This window comes from Cataglyphis hispanica, chromosome 4 (genome assembly GCF_021464435.1).
Source record: "Cataglyphis hispanica isolate Lineage 1 chromosome 4, ULB_Chis1_1.0, whole genome shotgun sequence".
Lineage (NCBI taxonomy): Eukaryota > Metazoa > Arthropoda > Insecta > Hymenoptera > Formicidae > Cataglyphis > Cataglyphis hispanica.
In genome coordinates, this window is record NC_065957.1 from 6,614,884 (window position 1) to 6,627,897 (window position 13,014).

General features: G+C 35.7%; 1 protein-coding gene across 3 annotated transcripts in view; it reads right to left on the minus strand.

Annotated features, from left to right (window-relative positions):
* Window positions 1–13,014, minus strand: part of LOC126849133 (regulating synaptic membrane exocytosis protein 2) — a 67,641-nt gene that overhangs the window by 38,437 nt on the left and 16,190 nt on the right. For 2 of the 3 annotated variants that reach the window (XR_007687372.1, XM_050590713.1), the window contains exons 3-5: window positions 10,638–10,916; window positions 10,115–10,342; window positions 9,474–9,705 (exon numbers count right to left, since the gene is read on the minus strand). Coding sequence is in view for 1 of the 3 variants with exons in the window: in XM_050590713.1 (XP_050446670.1) it covers window positions 9,474–9,705; window positions 10,115–10,342; window positions 10,638–10,916 (739 nt within the window). In the remaining 2 variants the exon portion in view is untranslated. Of the gene's footprint in view, window positions 1–1,645; window positions 1,729–9,473; window positions 9,706–10,114; window positions 10,343–10,637; window positions 10,917–13,014 lie in introns of all 3 variants that reach the window. The other variant, XR_007687371.1, reaches the window with a different exon arrangement.

Here is a 13,014-nt window from a genome sequence, read left to right on the forward strand (position 1 = left end):
TATTTGGCGATATACCTAACAAAAAATGAAATGAAGGCGGCGGTGCAAGCTTGACCGCGATAAATGTGCGATAGACGATTTCTGAAAGCATTAAGTAGAATAGTAATACGATTTCTGAATTTGCGTACACGACTGGCGGAGAGACGACTATGCGTAAAAATATGCAGGGATTGGTGTGATTGTGTGTGTACATGTGGGCGCATATAACGTGCATAAATTACAATCTGTCCATATAAAGTTATGCATTGGGACACGGTTCTATTTCCCTGGGACAGTAGGATGTAAAGTGATAGTCATAGAGATATTTATTCGTGTATTACACAAAACTGGTGATGTAAAACATGAATAAAAATTATAATACAAACGAAAACATACAGATTTATTTTTAGCCTCTGTATGATATCACGTCCCGCATGCGCTATTAAATAAACATCGATACTCTCTTACAGTTATTCAGGAAATTGTGATAAAAAATGCGTTTTAGAAAGTGTATTAAAAGTTTTAATATATATATATATATATATATATATATATATATATATATATAAAAGAAAAAAGAAAACAGGTATATAAAAATAAATTTTCATGTATTTCTAAAATAACACATTTCTAAATAATTATTTAGAATTTTTCAAATTCTTGATTTCCCAATTTCGTGAATTATCATTTAGAAAATGATACGTTTCCTAGAGCATGTAAAATAATATTATCATCTCAATTTTATCTTACAAATTTAGCGCAAATTTAGATGCTCGAGGTATGAATTACAAGAATAGTAATTTTTAAATACAAAAAAAAAAAATAAAATATAAAATAACACGATCCCTAAATCTTGTAAAGAATAACATAACATTACTACTGCAGCCATTATTACCCCGTACTCAATGGCAGGTACCTACAATCTATGCAGATAATCAAATATGTAACGAGCGAGTAAAAAATATTTCGAGAGGCGCAATATTTGTGAGAGTGTTGTATGTGTATGTATTTTTTTTGAGGTGTAGAATGTGAATAAAAATATATCTGTGTGCACGATTCATAGCCGTCCAAAGTAGAACAAATAAATCTATTACAATTCTGTGCCGATCGGTCGCGTCACGCGATACGCGAGCTTATTTTGCGAGCTACGCGCGCGTAAGCAAGCAAGAGATTGCATTTTCTCCGTAGAAAAATTTACTTTGGCACGTACTCGCATTATTCTCGTATTATAACGTTGTGGGTGTGCCCCGAGGCCGCAAAAACGGACCGAGAGAGTTTCTCAAAAATATACGCGAGAGATAATACAAAAGAATTCCCTACATACGCAATTAAGCACGCGGACGGTATGCTTTCCCGATAAGTCTTTATTTTGAAGTTAAATTAGGCGGAATTTTAAAAAAATATATGTATACGCGTGTGTGTATGCGATTCTTGAATAAACTTAAAAAGTAAAAAAAAAACGCGATAACGCGCGACCGTTCGGCAGAGATAGGTACACACACATGCACACGCATACGCACAGATATACGTATTATATATGTATATATAAATATATATACAATTATATGTATATATATATATATATAGAGTATATAGTATATAGTATACAGTATATATAGCGAAAGATATTTGCTTTGTATTTTTACGTAATAAGGTTATTAAGTACCGCGGGGAATTGCCGATTCATTCTGTCTGCCACCTTCTCCCGCGAGCCCCTGGAAGTCATCACTAGCTGCGGCGGTTTTTGCCCTAAAAGCCGATCTCCCTTTAACTATATGTTAAACACAATACACTGTTGACTTATCGCTAATCGCGAGATAATGCGCTGCGATGTCTCTCATTCGCCTATGTTGAGAAGATGGATTGACTCTATATAAGATACCATAATACGATGCGCAATTAGAGGCACAGAAATATCTATGCAGAATTTCGTGTCCAATGTTCAAATATACAACGCGAGATACTGAAAGGATCTGAAAGAACAAGTTGAAAATCGTTGAACATCTGTGAATTGAAAATACCATGCTAAATAAAATGACAAAGCGGATTTGAATTTTAAGTGAATGACATATTCCGTACATTCGCGCTGCGTAAGCAGCGAACACAAATGATTTTTTGACGTCAAATTATGTTGCGCAAGAATTGTTATCTGTCGTTAATTCTTTCATTAAAAGAAACGCACAATTAAATTTTGTTATTAAATGTCAACGATCGAAAATCATATGCAAAAAATATGCTTAGATTGAAGGAATTATAAGGATATAAGATATCATATCTCTCTCTCTCGGGGAGAGGAAGTCTCAGTCAAATGCGCATTCGTCAAATGCGCCATATACAGAATGTTCCACAAAACAAATGTTTAATAGTAGATACTCTGTCCAATTTAGAGATCATTTTTTTTTTTTTTCATTATCGAAAGAGGTCATCATTTTTTGCAAGTTTCTAATTTTTTTCATATCTTTGTAACCAACAAGCTTCAAAATAAAATTCTATTAAAATAATTTTCCATTAAATAAATTCTTAAAATTAAGTAAAGTTAGTAAAGAATACAATTTTGTTAATCTTTTGATTTCATAAAGTTTAATTTGCGAAAAGCCTTTCTTTTTCAGTCGTTTGTAACTTAAAAATTGTTAATGTTTCAACATTTTCACTAAGAAAGAGTCACCACAATGGTGAGAAAATCTGCTCTTAAAAAAACATATCTGATAGTTTTAGGACATCCTATAATATACTGCACATACGTAGCGCGATAAAGATTCGTGTAGCTCGTAAAACTAACAAATTGGCTATACGATCGCCACGAGAGCATCCTTACATCATTCAATGACACTTATATGTCCATATCCTATACGGCGGTGTGCATTTGATATCCGTAAGTCAAAATGCGCGATTTCTTGATATTACGGTATAACGAGAGACAATAAAAGCAATAGCTACGTTGGAGAGAGTCGCTCCATTGACGATTGGAGACGCGATTTAACAATGAAACCGATTTAACTGCGAATGACGTTACATCGATACGCTCGGTTGTGTCCAAGAGATTCGATTTCCGTTATGCGTACGTATGAAACCGAAATCAAAATTTTGTTTCTATTTTCAATCTCTCAATTTTCTCACGTTTATAGATTCTAGAAGACATCGATAACAGAATTTAATTTATATAAAAATTCTGCTCTCTCCCTATTTTATACCTCAATAAACAGTAAACAAGCAGGTTTCCACTCAGAGATTTAAAAGAGAAGAGCTTTTAAAAAACTATAAAGTAAATAATTTCAAAAGAGAATAATCTGACTATGATTAAACTATCAAAAAGTAAATATTAAGTTGAAAATTGAGATAGAAAATAGAAACATTTTGGCTCGAGAATTATCTACGAGATAAAAATTATGAAAAAAATCCGGGGGCAAAGCAAGAGAGAAACATCTCTCTTACATTGCAACCTACGTCACGAGGTAAGGGCATGCGTTCTCGTACGTAATGCGTAAAACGAGGAGCTTGGAGGCGATGGAAGTCGATGGGTGTTTTAAATCACGCGTTTTTTGACGGAATAGAAAGAGAGAGAAAGAGAATCATGCATTCGCAGTTACCTGATGACGCGAACGTGGTGTTCTCTCGCACAACGAGATAAACACTCAGGCGAATAATAAATAGAGGAACGCGAGCAGCTGTTCTTACAGCAAATACGCGCACGCGGGAAAGAAGACCGAGGAGCTAGAGTGGTGAGAGGAGGGGAGGGCAAGAAAAGTGCAAAGAATCTTAATTTAAAAGTTAGATGACACCGCGACTCACCGCCGTATAAATCACTCTGAGATTTTACCGCCCTATTCCCGACACCACCTTCTTACGCCCACTTTCGCGTCGTCGTTGGTATCTCGTTTACGCGCTCCTATTTCTCGTGAAAAAATTTTTTGCTGAGCTTACCGGAAGTTCAGAAGCGCGAGCGCGCGAGGAGCATGGATAAAAACGCGCCTACGAAGAGTCATTAGCGCGATAACGAAATTGGGTAAACTCGAAATGCCGAGTACCTCCTTCGCTTGCTATCTCAGTCGATGAGATAGCGTAATCGATAAACGAGAGAGATTTTTTTTTTTTTTCTAAATATTACTATGATTTTATAAGCGTACCTATTATCCGTCGTGTCGAATTACACTATCAATCAGGAGCGGATTATTTAATCTGGATTCGCTTGCCGATAAACGGCGCGAGAAAAATCTTCGGAAAGAATCTTCCCTTAATATTAATCCTTAATATTAATTCGCAGCTGAAAAATGCAACGTATACACGGTGGGAAAAAAATTGCCGAGAGGAAACTGCTAAGTAAAGTGGATTACTGACAGCTGCATCAACCGTGCAGCAAACATCTCTCTCTTGACAATTAGTTTAGCCCGCAAATATTTTCTTCTTCTTTTCCTATGTCCATTCTGAAGATTTATGTCTTTCTTACATCCAAGTTTTAATCCAAATTCTTCATATTAAAAACAAACAATTGCCTGAATATGATATATAAACATACATCATTTCTCTCTTTCTCTCTCTCTCTCTCTCTCTCTCTCTCTCTCGTTCTCTCTTGAATTGCTACACACACACACACAAACTAAATCTCTATTCTCTAATTATATTGTGCATCTACGAATGGGAGCAACAACAACCGTCAGGCTAGGCCGTCGCTTCTCTCGCGCTTGTTTAGAAGACGATTCTCACATACAATTATTCATTGTTACTCGGCTCTTAACTTATGATTCTGTCGCAATAATCAGCTCCGTTCGTCAAACTTTTTAATAAAACGCTCAGTTATGTGTGTGCACTTTGTCTTATCTCGTACTCTTTGTAATTCTTTTAGTTTAACTCAGCCCGATTCTTTAGAATCAAAACTGAAAAGGGACAAATAATCAATTAAATCAAGATTAATTTGCATTAAAACCAACTATTGATGTTGCAGCTTGAATGCGCAATCGATCATCCAATGCACGTTTTCCAATGTGTTATTTTGCATTTCTTGCAATTCGTTGAAATAAAATAATGTCTTCATAATAATGATACATATTTAATATAATCATTGAGACTTTTTTTGCAAAAAGTTTATCGTTCGCTGCTTGGCATAAAAAAAAAAAAAATATAGAGAAGAAAAAATACGAGACGAATGAAGAACTCTGTCGCGTATATATATATATATATATGGGTCTACATTATCGCTATTATTAGCATTTTTATTGAAGAGCACAGGCAGAGGCCGTGCGTCATACAAGATGGCACGATGCGTGTCTTTGATACGTACGTTCTACCGTAGTCACCAGCCTCCACAGAGTGGCGACGCTTGATTCTAGCCTCCGTGTTTATCCCAAGCTATCGCGCACCAATACAGTAATCAAGTGGAAATAGCAACATAAATAAATAGTTATAAAGCCCTCCGATATACAGGACATAAATGTGGAGGAATAAATATATAAAGAAAAGAAGTACAGAGTGGGATTAAAGTTGCTACTCTGTAAAATCTAACAAAGGTTGATTTAACTATTTACATCGCCGGATATATGGTAGGCGCGTATAACTGCCCACATATTTTTGTTGCATTTATATATTTATGTAAGTCGGTAACTACGTAAATCGTTGCCTCTAAATTACTGTGAGAGATTTCTCCTGGAGTCAATTTTATTATTTTTATTTATTAGCGAGCAATAAAATCTTGAAAAAAAAAATCATAATCATAATGGCACATTTAAAATATTGATGTCAAAGATTAAACAGATTTCTTGTCATTAGAGACAGATGTTTCTCTATTCTAATAAATTAATTAAGATAAAAAAGTATGCGCTTACTGTGCATTCAACATATTTTAAATAGCAGGTCGTATACACAGCATACTAAAATTATTACAGTACAAAATTAAACGAATTTTCCCTCTTACTGTCCCAACATCTGTTCTTCCGCGATATATAATAGATACGCTTTGGTTCCTACGTAAAACACAAAAGCTAATTTCGATGCACGCGCGGCACCAGATTTATGAGAAGAAAGCAAGAACTCCATGGTAAAAAATGAATACAGCACCAAAGCCCTGCTCGTCTGACCGTCAAATTGCAATGTCTTCGGATTAAATTTATATGAGACTGCCTAACTCCCCTTCTCGCTCCGTTCTCGAGAAAAGATTCGACCTAAATTGTGCCGTAAATACGCAAAAAACCATCGGTGTTGGTGAAAACATTACAGATGTTAACATAATTAATTACCCGAATCGAAATTTCTCACTTATTTTCGCGCGATCTTAATTTTTAACCCAACATCTACTTTGATACTTTAAGATGTCAGAACGTCTTTTTGTTAAACTATTTAATTTATTTTGGCAAAAATCCCTTTTTTAAAGTTCTAACAATAAGTGAAAAACTCGTTTACTGTCTATTTAAAGTAGACGGGTTAAGTAGAGGAGTTTAATTTTTATATAAATTAAACTTATCGAAATATTCAAGAATCTATAAACGTGAAAAAATTAAAATTAAAAATAAAAGCAACTCGAGATACCTCAAGTATTTGTCTTGTTTATCATGGGGTGATTACGTAAATAATTGACATGCGGACGAATTAGTCTGGAAATTCTCGAATCCCTGTAAAATGCGACGCGGGAGAATACATAACACGCATCGGTGCCCCCATCGGTAGACTCGAAAAGCGTGATCGTACGATGATACGATACGCAATTCTTTCATCGTTCCCAGGGGAAAGAGAAAATGTCAAAGTTTTCAACCTCCGTTCATAAGTAACGAGCCGCATGGAAGGGTGGCGCGCAACCGGATGTAGGTTCACGTGATCTTCATTGTGCTCCCGATGACATTTCGTAATCTCGTTTCGTCAACCACGCTTTTTATTTTTCGAAAAAAAAAAAATAAACTTGTTATACTGTTGTTTAGAGTTACAGCTGAATTAACGTGAAAAGCGATGCTGGAGAAACATTAAATTTACTAACCTTTTCATTCATTAACAAAGGACAAAAACGTAGTGTAATACAACAGTATACTACAACAAAATAATAGAATATTGTTTTTTTGAAAAGAAAAGAGACACTCTAGCGAGAGATCGAGTCAACGAAACGAGAATGATCAAAAGTGCACTCGTAAATTGACGCGCGCTTCGAATGGAAAAATAATTTCCAAGATAATCATTCGATGGAATGCTCTGGAAAAGAGAAAGTAATTCTGAGCCTTTGAGCTGGCATTTTTTTGACCACCCAGTCCCGACTTGGAAAGGAGTCGAAGACTATCTAGAAATGCAGAAGAGGGCAGATGTTTGAATTCGCCCACGTGTTGGCCGCGTGACGTCATGCCCGGCGTGTGGGCGTCGCGAGCAGGAGGCAACAAGAAGGAAGAAGAGGGGTGAAAATGTAGGAAGACCACAGTAAGCGAACGAGAGAAAGAGATAAATGAGCAAGAGAGAGAGGATTGGCGAAGGATGAGCGGAAAGGGAGAAAAAGAGACGAGGGAGGATGCCAAGGATCAATGCAACGGCGAGAGCGGGAGGACAGAATCTGAGAATTCCCGCAGGATACTGGCGGCGATACACGGACGCGCGATACGCGATCGTAGAGTTCCAATCGCGGATTTAACGAACGTGGCGCGGATAACTCTCGGTCGTCCCCTTCCTCTTGCTTTCCCTCTTGCTCCTCATCTCTCCCTTCCTCTTCTCCCGCGATCGACGATACACGCGTATCAAGTCCAGTCGATATTATACGGCGGCAAGGATTGTTAGAAAACTGGAGGAACATAACACGAGCGCGCTGGCCATTATAAAATCGATACGTGCGCATTAAGTTATATAACGCGGCATTTCACGTGTGCGTTACAATGCATTCTCTTGGGAATTATTAAATGCAACCGTATTATTCATCACGATCTTTCTCTCTCCCTCTCCTTTCATCTCGATTTTGCATTTACGAAGCGTCACATGCCCGAATTGACATAAAAGTTATACGCGTTTTATTTAAACGCGATTGTTCGATGCTTTCTGGGAAAAATTTTGTAATGCATTTTTCATGGAAAATTTGATGCATGCATTCAACCATCCTTCACATTATAGCGGTTATTCATATGATCCAAATGATCCAAAGCGACGATATGAAATTTGACATGTCAGATTTTAATGTTCATTATTTTTACGATCGACGCAGAAACTCGACGTATCCGTAGACCTTTATTGTAAAAAAAGTGGTACACAATAGGCGGACAGAGAGAGAGAGAGAGAGAGAGAGAGAGAGAGAGAGAGAGAGAATAGAAGTTATTCCTGTACTCTGCGAGAGTTACACACGACACCTGGATGAGTCGGTTCACAGTTCGCCGATCCCGCGTTTAATCAACTGTGAACCGTTTATATACACGCCGTTCTCTCACCTTCGACCGATTTTTCGAACATAACGTTACACAAAAACAAACGCGGCGGCAAAATATTATCGAGAACGCGCGCGTGAAATTTGCAAACAGCTTTTTGGCAATCAATTAAAAAAAGAACAAATTTTTCTCTTCCTCCCTTTCTTCATCAATCTTGCGTGTAATCTTGCATATTTTATTACGATGAATATGTCCATATAAAATATTCTTTCTTTATTTTGAACTAAAAATTATCAAAAAAAAAAGAATTTTACATATATGTAATTGTAACTTTTTTGTATATAAATCCTAGACCAATGTAATTGCATCAAATCACACTTAATGTGTGTAATTGATTTTATAGTTATGCACGCGTTATTGTGATCAAATGAGCATTGGATTGATCGATTACACTTTCCTTCTGCAAGTGACATGTTCTCCTCGTGTTCATTGTAAACCAAATACCCATTAACATGGAAAGATTGAACTTTCCTCGTGCATCAGCTTTCAAGAGCACAGAGAGTCGACCCTACCAATTCTCAACTCACCCTAATATTTTCATTACACACTTGTGGAATAAATTTGGCAGGCGATTAGGCCATTTTAAATTCTACTGATAGCATATTTTGCAAGATGTGCCATAACTTTACGCGGCAATAAATTATTACGATACATATATAAACTTTACATTAACTAATCAAAAAGTTAATATAGCAAGTGGATAAAAAGAAAGATCCGATATAGAAAATTTTACATGAATGTGTGGTATGTGTCATATTATATATAACACACAATTAAGAAATTAAATTAAATTCGCGCAATAAAAAATGCGTGTTCTATCTTTATTATTTTTAAACTAAAACTATTTCAATTTTGTATCAAATTATAGAATTACATATTAGAAGTATATATTAGAAAATTATATTTTTAAAGATTCTTTGACTCTTTTTGAAGAATTAATTTTTTTTAAAGAATCTAAATAGAATTTATACCGCAAAATTAATGTATATATATATATATATATATTAATCGAATGAAAAAACCGATAAATTTCTCTTATTTCACATATAATATAAATTTGCTCGATCGACATCGAGCATTCTACGAACTAGAAATAAATATGGAGTTGGAGGATTCACTTACCTTTCTCCGACTCGTCCGGCTCGTCACTGGCGCACTCCGGTGTGCTACGTTCCTCTTCGCTACTACTGAAACTTCTTTGTTGCTGGACGCCCACTGTTGACGCAGATTGCGCGGAACGTCCGCTCTGTGTTTGATGCATCGAATGCTGCTGAGAGGGATGTACTGTAGTACGAACGGAACCAGTCTCCATCGGTGTTTGGCCATAAGTCATCCCAAGATCCGCGCTCTGATCCTGCATTGCATTAAAATAATTGACGAGTTACAAAATTATATATTTCGAATCAAGATTTTGAAAACTCATTGATATAACATCATTGATATAATTAATCCAGGCATAAGAGTGATATAATTTTACAAAACAAAAAGAATTAATATAATTCTTAATTAATTTATTGTACAGCACTCTTATCTAAAAAGAAAAATAAATTTCTAAATTACTTTTACATAAACACATACGATAAACATAGTACACTGTTCCTCTATTTTACTGATTTACATATTTATTATTATACTTTCAAAAACTGAATGTGCGCGCAGGCTTAGAAATGTAAAATTAGTACACCAAATTTAATATGACTATAAACTTGTGAGTTTTGTAATTTTCTCGGCAAAAATTGATTCAAAATTATCAATTTTCTTACTTGATAAGTCGACCGTTGCCTCTGATAGTTTTGCGGATGTTGTCTCATCAGACCATCGAGTTCGCCTCGGTATAAATTGGGATCGTCATCAGGATAGACTGCAGGGTGTCTCGGAGTTTGTTGCATCGGGTAAGAACCAACCATGTGAGGCGTTGGTAAACTTCTCGAGTGTGGCGAAACGGACATTTCCACCCCACTGTCGCTCGTGGACATACGACGACCCGAGATCTGCAAACCACAAAACCGAAATTCACCGATCGCGATGTAATACTTGACGAGGGCGCGGGCTGATCTCTCTTTTAGCTGTAACGCGGAAACGCGCGCTTCGACCTCTTTTTCCGCTTACATCTAAATAAATAAAGCACCACAGATGCGAAAAATATATTGCAAACTTATCGCGATATAACTCTACATATTTATGAACTGTAGGAGCATCCGTAAGCTACGTGCGCAAAAGTGTCTGACTTCGTAAATAAGAGAGTGCGTTCCGAGAAGAATATCGGGCGAGCGAGGGGAACGTTACCTGCTCTTGCTGGGAGTACTGTCTCCTGAGAGGACAGTTTCCGCTTCTCTGTAATAACGGCAAATTCTCTTTCTCAGCCGCGCTGTGCGCCCTCTCGAGTTTCGGTCTTTTATCCCGAGTTTGGTCCGCGAGTCCCTGACGACCACCCACCTGCAAGTCCTCCTGCATTTGTCGCAGCAGCGCGCTGTCCACGGTGCTGAGGCTCGCCTTCGACATCCATTGTCCGGTCTTCGAAAGAAGTTCCTGCTTCTTCCGGCAAAGTATGCACACCCATATCACCTGCAATCAGAAAAAAATTACGTCTTGTAAAGAGCGATAAAAACAATGTGATAAGCACAATTTTTCTACGTTTTCTTTGTGCAAAAATACATTTCTGGGCAAAGTGCGCTTAGAAGGGCAATATAGTACTTCAACAGTACTTCATATGTTGTCGATTAACAAACGCGCGAAATTTTATATTCACGAGACGAAAGTATCTTGAAACTTTATCGATCCGGGTCACCGCGTGCGCGACGAGGATATTAATAGGAAATTACCTATAGGAAGTTGGCCGGTTAGTCCAAGTTAATTGGAATGTATAAAGCTGCATGAGATTGATTATAGAAGCGAAAGACACGTAAAATCTCCAGACCAACATTAATCCAGACGACGTATCTTGGTTTCGAGCGCGTTGTTTTTGCGCGACGAAGACAATCCGTGTATAAACGTAGTTGAAAATATACGCTCTCTAGATCCGGCAAATACGAGTATTTAGAACAATCGTATATTCGCAAGTCCGCTACGGAGAGTCTGATATCTCTCATCGGCTTTACAGAGGCAGAGAGAAATTGTAAATTCCTCTTTAACGAAGTCTTCGGACCGGGCCATTGCCTCGGGCTATATTCTTATGCAAATCCACGCGGATCTGAGTAACGTTAAATTAAATTGAGCAGATCCCAAGCAGAAGCGTAACAGAAAGAAATCTATATTGTAGAATACGTATACACGATTAGAGGATGAATCGTAATTCTCTATACAATCCTTATATTATATAATTATAAACGCTTTAACACTGTTTACTTATTTGTTTTAAACATCAAAAGCTTGCAGTATAATAATCGAATAAAATAATCTTAAAATTATACTTCGCGTTTCCAAACTTATAAATTTATTTCACAATATATATATATATATATATATATATATATATATATATATATATATATACATACGGATTGTATATAATTTATGATAATAAAATAATACACAACATTTTTTATAATATTCTAATTTTTAACTTCATGTAAAGATAAATTTAAATAATTTTATTCTTAAAATCTCAAGACAGACAAAAGTCATTATAATTTAATTTATTCCATTATTAGTAATGCAATAAATCTACAAAATGAAAAAGATTTTTTATAATCAATTCTAATATAATTATATACAAAAAAGAAATCATTTAATATAAGATTGTACATGAAATTCTCAACATTCTCGAGATTCATTACATTTCAACAAATTATATACAGAATGTATATATTCTTATTCACAAGTGTTACGTATCGGATATAATGAGGGTTCACAATTAGCAAACTACCGCTTGAATCAGTTTATACAGTGTGAATAGGAACTAGTAGAATATTTCATCAAGATAGAGTGATGGATGGAGCGTTTAGCAGCAAACTACAAAACAATGCCTATGCAAACTCTCATCGATAACACTTTGCTGCCCATTCTTACATTACATTGAGAAAATCATGATATAATTAGTAACATTTCCAAAATCGGAATCCTTCTTTGAAAAGAAGAAGTCTTATACATAGAGGCGCAAAAGCAAAAACTTTAATTATTGTTATAAGAATCCGAATTGCAAACGCAAATCAACGTCAAGGAACTTTATTATAGTTTGACGATAAAAATCTTTTTTGAGAGCAAAAGTAATCTACCTAAGTGCTTGTCAACCTACTTGTTCGTCTGAACGCTGCGTGTTGGCACGATTTGATATCGTGAACCCCGTTTTTTCCTTCTTTTTTGAAATCCCATATATATATATATAAATCAAATCTCTGCATCTTAAAAGAACATGTACTTTTTATTGTAGCATGCGTGTAATTTTAAATTTTGACTTTTTTGCTACTAACAATAAGAATAACTGTAGTATATGCTTATCGAATTTTTTTTTTGCATATTTCAGCATAACTATGCGAAAAAATCGTCCCCTATAAATATTCTTGCACAAAAATTTTATCTCATAAATTTTCAAACAAATAATTTGCGATTAATCATAAGCATATATATTAAATCCGTTAAATCCGTAGCGTTTTTCAAAGATTATCATAAGAAAAAATTAATAAATACAGATAGCTTTTGTATTCATTGTTTCAATATTATAAAA